Consider the following 7,679-nt stretch of genomic DNA (forward strand, 5'->3'; position numbering starts at 1 on the left):
GATATCTGTAATCCGATATAGATTTTGGTTGTCCAATATTTTCTTCATATTCTATATTTAAAACTTTGCTTAAATGACTATCTTGAGGAAGGGATTCACAGAATCACAGGATCGACCAAGTAGACTTGATAAATGTCAAGAGGATAGAGTATGCAAATTAGTGAAGTCGAATTTGAACTATATAAAGGCATCAGAAATTTAAGAAAGGATATGGATTTATGGTCAGTGACCTTGATAAATGTATACATTGGATGTAGTGTGTGATCTTATGCCTCTATGTGGATGATGCATGCTATGATCTTTGGAAATAAACTCAAGATAATTTTGATGTTAACAAGTTAAGGATTTGCAGAAGATAATCTTATGGAGTTAGGACAACTAGGGACGATCCTAAAATTAAAGTAACTAAGAGTCCTATAAGTATGTAATGATCGATCTCCCATACCCTATTGACAAGATTTTGAAGAAATAAAGTATTAAGATTGAAGATCTAAGTACACCTTATAATTTCATGGTATTGAGGAGCAAACATTGAAGGTGAAGGTGAAGCAATACATCGGTACAAACAATGGGTCGTAGTTTATATATCCCTTTTGCTTATTTAGAATTTGCACATATGACAATTATTTCTGAAATGGAAACTTACTAAAGAAAAAAAAAAACTTGAAAACCAACAAACGAACATTCAACATTAACCATACAACAAGAGCTGGCTCTAACACATATCCATCATCGACGAGAAATAACTCAAAGAGAAATAACTAAGAGGTGACACACTAACAATGCAATCATAATAAGATTGGCCCTTTCCATCGTAGCTATGCAAGTATATTCCTCAAAAGTTCTTTTAGATAACATCCAATGAAAGTTAAAGTAGTACATTTCAGATTCTATGAGGCAAGAGGCCTTTTCTTCTGCAAGAAAGAGAAGCTAGCAGCTTCGGACAACCGAGAACCTTTTGAGGAGAACGTGTAGCTTCATGTCTTACAGACAAATATACAATGATCCTACACAAGGATAAGGTTGTGGTTGACCATTGCACATATCCCCCAAAAGAGATCCAAATGTACAAATCTAAAAATGTAAAAAAAGAAAAGGATATGAAAGAGGAAAGGTGGGATGAGAAAGTAGTGTCCATCTCCAAGAGCTAAGAAGTGCCAATCCAACTAAGAGCCAAAGAGATCCCGCCAAGAGGGGCCGGGTTTATTAGGATTTGTCATGTTCTATTCAAAAGCTTAAGGCCTTCTAGCTACTAACAAAAGAAGAAATAGCTCGAGTTTATTATTTGTCTCATTTCTTATGGACTATGGTATTTGCTGGTCCACATTTCCTTAATGAATTAGAATGAAAGAATATTTCTTCCATAGAATACCAACAGTTGTTTACAATTTTACAAAACTCTATTAGGACAGATTTACTTGGATTTATTAGGATTTGTCATGTTCTATTCAAAAGGTTAAGGCCTTCTACTTACCAACAAAAGAAGAAATAGCTCGAGTTTATTATTTGTCTCATTTCTTAAGGACTTTGATATTTGTCATTTTAATTAATTAAGGATTAAGGAATTAGAATGAGAGAAGATTTCTTCCATAGCATGCCAATAGTTAATTATAATTTTACATAACTCTGTTAGGAAGGCTAAGGTCATTTGGAAACCAAACAGCTCATTAACCAATATTTTCTTGAAGGAAAATGCAATGATGCTAATGAGGATAAAATCTCCCATGCAAAGCATGGAGGATGCTTTAATTTAATGATGATGGGTTTTTCAAACAAGGAAGAGACTTTTTGCCGAGGGACACAATCTCTAAGATGGCATGTTTCTTCATAGATAAACAAGGTTAGTACTCTTGAGATCATGCATTGAGGCTAGAGGACATTGGTTTATTTTGTGGTATGCCATATATTGATAGTGAATATCTCTTAGTGATCTCCTAGTGCATGTAGTGCAGGTTTGTCATTCAATTCTTAATAATCAGGTTGTACCCAAGTGGACAAGAGGGATTTTGTACCTTACAAAATAATTACTGGGCTACCCTTGCATGTGAAGGACATAAGCTTCAACCTTGAGGTTGGTCTGATGAGAAATTTGTCTCTTGACGTAAAAGTGAGGAATTTAATTTCATCAAAAAAATATGATATTAATTTGATCTCTCTACCATAGAGCGCCGAATGAGGTTGAGATTGACCATAACTACAACTATGTCTTAACACAATCAATTTTGGATTTAAACCAAATTCTTATGATTTTTAATTGAAGTCCAACCTAGATTTTTGGTCCGAATTGAGTTATCCTTGATCTAGTTAGGCCAATTGACACCAATGAGTTGTATGTTTACAAATCCTAAATCTTAATTCTTGATGATTTTATAAAAGAAACATAAATTTCTACTACTCATATTATCTTATGTGTGAAATACGGAATATTGACACAATTTTATTGGACGTTTCTCTCATGAAGAAAATATAACTGGATGAACTATGAACTCTCTTTCTATAAGTATGAAATAATATATATTGTTTTCCTTAACATGATCAGTAATTTAATTATGATACAGGGATATGGAAGTTCCTTTTGTTTTTCTATCTATTCTTGAATAGTTAATTTTAAAAATATGTGTAAATTTTATTTGTTGTATTAGAATGTGCGCTTGGCATAGTACAAGCATGGCCCATACCTGCCCATCTATTTAGAACATGGAGTCGGCCATAAGAATTGCAGCCAATACGTAAAAAACTGGCATTGGACTCAAAAAAATTAATTGAACCTAGATCGCGCTTATACGAGTCTAGACTTGCCCCTACATGAGATAAAGACTAATCACGGAGATGAACATAACACAAATTGACTCAACATTAACTTATGCATGCACAAGGGAATAGAGCTTACCCTTCTTCCCTAGATTGACAATTCTTACAATTAATAGAATCTGTATCGTTTCTTGTTTTTTTAATAGTGCTTGGTTGTAGAAAACGGAATTCCTTCAAAACACTTCAATGAGTTCTATATATTAAGTCAAGAATGTAAATTCCTTTTTTAATACATCTTGCTGAAAGAAGATAAGATTCCTCCCTTTTAACCTAAAAGCGATAACAATAACCAGATCACCACAAGGACAAAAAAAAAAGAACAATAAATAAAAATAAATCAATAAGTAGTAGAGCAAACACACCAATCAGAGCAGCCTTCACATTGGATCATAAGATCATCAGGATTGTAAGGCATTTCACATTTGCAGAATCTGCACCAACCAACAGGCAAGTTAGCAAAACAATATCTGTTACACCTAGTTGTGTGAAGTCAACAGCAAAGAATAAGCCAACTTGCTAGATTATGACTTGAACTCTTGTATCAATTATATTGCTAGGGGAAAAAATGGATAACATAATAGAGCAGCTAGGCTCTAAGTTGAATAGATTAAACTTGTTTCCAATATACAAACAAATTATCAACAACACTACTCTGTGCAATTAAAGGTATAAAGTTTAACATTCATCTTTCAGAAGCTTCCTGCTTACTGATCTTATGGTGCAGTGGCACTTAAAGGGAAGGGAAAGGGATATGAATGTGATAGAAGAGGAAGGAAAAATACAAAGTCTATCATATTGTGATCTAAGCTAATGTAATCGAAATGTCCATTATTAACATCCATTCTTCAATCATTATTTATTTTAAGTGATATATCTCCATCTAATTGGTTCAGTAGAAAAGATTTCATTTCCCACATTATGCAGGTGTCAGTAGCCGGAGTGTTTACTATTCCCAAAGTTATTTACCACAAAATAATTTTTTTTCTAGTTGCAAACTGCAGAACAAATCGTTTCTTTGTAGAACACCCAAAGACAATGATTGTCCATTTTTTGTGATATGCATCCATCTAAGTCGTTTAGTACAAAAGATTTCATTGCCAAATCATGCATGTAGATGTCAGCAGAACTAGTGTTCATGATTTCAGCAGAACTAGTGTTCATGAGTCATGACCTTTTCCAGTCGCTAACCTTGTAGGACAAACAAACTTTTGTGAAAAAACCCAAAAAGACAATCCCTAAACAATAAAAAATCGAACTTTTTTCCACCCCCACTTTCTATCTCCAACATCCTACTAATCATAAACCAATTAAACAGTTAAAACAGTTTTCATACACTGCGATCCGATCAGGCACGAAGCTCCCCGTGGCCGACTTATACTCAAACCTACAGAAGAAATCATCATTCCCAACCGTATCAAGCCTCGTGTAGTTCTTAAAACTATGAACAATGCACTTCCCCTCGATCGTGTCCGCGCTCTGCACGTCGAAGTGATCGGAGAGGAACAGCTCCTTGGCTCCATGAAACCTCCTCCGGCCACCGATCGACTCCTCCGGCCTGTAGTACCACCGAACCCTAACCTTCACGTGTGCCCCACGGCGATCGGCCTCGATCGCCTCCACCTTGGCCACGTACGGAGCTTTGGAGGAGTCCGGGGCCCGCATTAGCACTGAATCTCCCGCTGCAAAAGAAAAAAGCGGGAAACTTAGAGTTGAGGATGGGATTTTTTTTAAGGGTTTTGGGAAATTGAGAGAATTACGTTTGATGATTTTGTTGGAGCCCTTGATGGCATAGGAATCGAGGGTGCGTTTCGATGATGGGCGGGGTTTTGCCATTAAATTAGGGTTTCGATTTGGGGGAGAGATGAGATTATTAGGGTTTTGATTTTTGATATTTTTAACTTTTTTTTGAGAGGGAAAGAGGGAGATTGGGGCGATGAAGGATTTTTCTGTTTCTAGAAACACGGTCACCGTGTCACGGTGGAAATGGTTACTCCGGTACATGTATTTTTACAACTAAACCCCCAAAATTCACTTGGGGGTTATTGGTTGGGATAAATTGGGACCAAGTGAAAAAATTATTCTAATTAAATAATTTTAGTCTTTTGGGATATTTTGAGTAGGGTAAAGTGATATAAAGTGGGATAATGGGATAATTTGAGCCTTTGATTTGACAATTCATGTGGGATAATTAATGATGTGACACCTTATTAAAATAAAATTTTATTATTAATTACTTTTAAATTAACTTTCCAATTGGTTTAGTATATTATTATAATATAAATATTATTTTGTTTGAAACTCATCCATAGGCCAAAGGCCTATGATATATATTTATACTAGTCAATGTGAATAGGTTGAGTACCCAAGAGTCACCCCCACTTAGTGGGGTGTTACACCAGCATAATGGGGTGTGAATGGAGGGATAATGAGGGGGAGACCAAATGCCTCCCTCATCTCATAATACTCCCCCTTATCCATCCATTACCTTGGGTTTAGCTTATGAACACTTCAGGGTTCGTAAAGCTAATGGGGTGGATACTTCTGGATCCAGAGTAAACTTGTTTGCCTCGTTAAAACATTAGCTGTGGAAAACTCAGTGGGAAAAAACCATCAGCCTAAGGAAAAAGAGTACAACCCATAGGTTACTCTCCCTGAACCATACAAGCTTCAGGCTTGTAGGTCTTTCAGATGTCTCATCCCTATTCCTTTTACAAGTTTTACAAAAGTACATCTAGGCAGAGCCTTAGTGAACAAGTCAACTAAATTATTACATGATTGGATCTGTTGTACTTTAACTTGCTCCTCCTCTTAAGATCGTGCGTCCAGAAAAACTTGGGAGATATGTGCTTCGTCTTGTCACCCTTGATGAAGCCAGACTGAAGTTGAGCAACGCAGGCTGCATTGTCTTCAAATATAGTAGTTGGCTCAAGGTCACCAGTCTTCAGGCCGGTAGACACTAAGATGTGTTGAATGACAGAACGAAGCCAAACACATTCTTTGCTGGTTTCATGGATCGCGAGGAGTTCGGAATGGTTGGATGAGATTGCTACAGTGGTTTGCTTGACAGACCTCCAGGAGATGGCCGTACCACCGAATGTAAACACAAATCCGGTTTGTGATTTCTCGGTGTGGGGATCAGACCTGTAACCTGCATCTGAATAACCAATTAAGGTGGGAGACCCACCCTTCGGGAAATATAATCCCAGGTCTATAGACCCTTGGAGGTAGCGCAGAAGATGCTTAACTCCATTCCAGTGGCGCTTTGTGGGCGCTGCACTGTATCTGGCTAGTAGGTTAACTGAAAACGCTATATCGGGACGCGTACAGTTAGCCAGATATAGTAGTGCTCCAATGGCACTGAGGTAAGGTACTTCAGGACCTAGCATTTCCTCCCCCTCTTCCAGCGGACGGAAGGGGTCGTTCTTTACATCCAATGATCGAACAACCATTGGTGTACTAAGAGGATGACATTTATCCATTCGGAAATTTTTAAGTAATTTCCGTGTATATGTGGATTGGTGTAACAGGATACCACCCTTAAGGTGTTCGATCTGTAAGCCAAGACAATACTTTGTTTTGCCTAGGTCTTTCATTTCAAAAGTATTCTTAAGGCTTTCAGATATCCCAGCTATCTCTGCAGGAGATCCAATGAGATTTAAGTCGTCGACATAGACGACGACTATCATGAATCCTGTTCCCGATCTTTTTATAAAGATACACGGGCAGACTTTATCATTGGTGAATCCTTGCGTAGCAAGGAACTCACTTAGTTTGTTATACCACATTTTCCCTTTTTTCTGTTAATTTTTCAGCTACCATATATTATTCTACGGATTATAGTAATTACCTCTAGATCAAAGATCTAGGGACGATCGATACTAAAGATCCGTAGAACGCTGCCTCCTTGCGATGATCCGTCGAACGCTCCCGCTGCAACGAACCAGATCTCAATGCGCAAAAGAGGAAGGAAATATTATTTTTTTATGGCTCAGGGATTCAAGAACACTACGTGCTGATAACGTGTTTGAAACCCATCCATAGGCCAAAGGCCTATGATATATATTTATACTAGTCAATGTGAATAGGTTGAGTACACAAGAGTCACCCTTACTTAGTGGGGTGTTACACCACTATAATGGGGTGTGAATGGAGGGATAATGAGGGGGAGGCCAAAGGCCTCCCTCATCTCATAATATAATATCAATATATTTCATATAATATTTTAATAATATAATATTTAATATAATACATTATTTTATTTATACAAAAATATAATATGTTATACAATAATTACTAATTAACATTATATTAGTATGCTACATTATATAATAATTGATATAATATATGAATAATATATATAATATAATACTTTAATAATATATTATTTAATTTAATATATTATAATATAGTATCATAGGATATAATGTACTAATTAATATTATATAATAATATATTACATAATATTATTAATATATGTTATTAAAATATTATATATATGTTATTAAAATATTAATATATGTTATTATATAATATTATTAATATATGTTATGAAATTATGTTATTAATATATGTTACTAAAATATTATATAATATTATAATAAATACGTTATACTATAATTACTAATTAATATTATATAATAATATATTACATAATATTATTAATATATGTTATTAAAATATTATATATATACGTTATTATAATATTATAATAAATATGTTATACTATAATTACTATTATATAATATTATTATATATGTTACATAATACTATTAATATATGTTATTAAAATATTATATATATGTTATTAAAATATTAATATATGTTATTATATAATATTATTAATATATGTTATTAAATTATGTTATTAA

General features: G+C 34.7%; 1 protein-coding gene across 2 annotated transcripts in view; it reads right to left on the reverse strand.

The window, feature by feature from the left end:
• LOC109834075 (chromatin remodeling protein EBS-like) overlaps positions 1–4,765 on the reverse strand; it is a 9,502-nt gene extending 4,737 nt beyond the window's left edge. For both annotated transcript variants that reach the window (XM_020401973.1, XM_020401974.1), the window contains exons 1-3: positions 4,569–4,765; positions 4,145–4,490; positions 3,174–3,242 (exon numbers count right to left, since the gene is read on the reverse strand). In XM_020401973.1, the coding sequence (XP_020257562.1) occupies positions 3,174–3,242; positions 4,145–4,490; positions 4,569–4,644 (491 nt within the window). In that variant the 5' untranslated portion in view covers positions 4,645–4,765. The remainder of the gene's footprint in view (positions 1–3,173; positions 3,243–4,144; positions 4,491–4,568) is intronic.

Source organism: Asparagus officinalis, chromosome 3 (genome assembly GCF_001876935.1).
Source record: "Asparagus officinalis chromosome 3, Aspof.V1, whole genome shotgun sequence".
Taxonomy (NCBI): Eukaryota; Viridiplantae; Streptophyta; class Magnoliopsida; order Asparagales; family Asparagaceae; genus Asparagus; species Asparagus officinalis.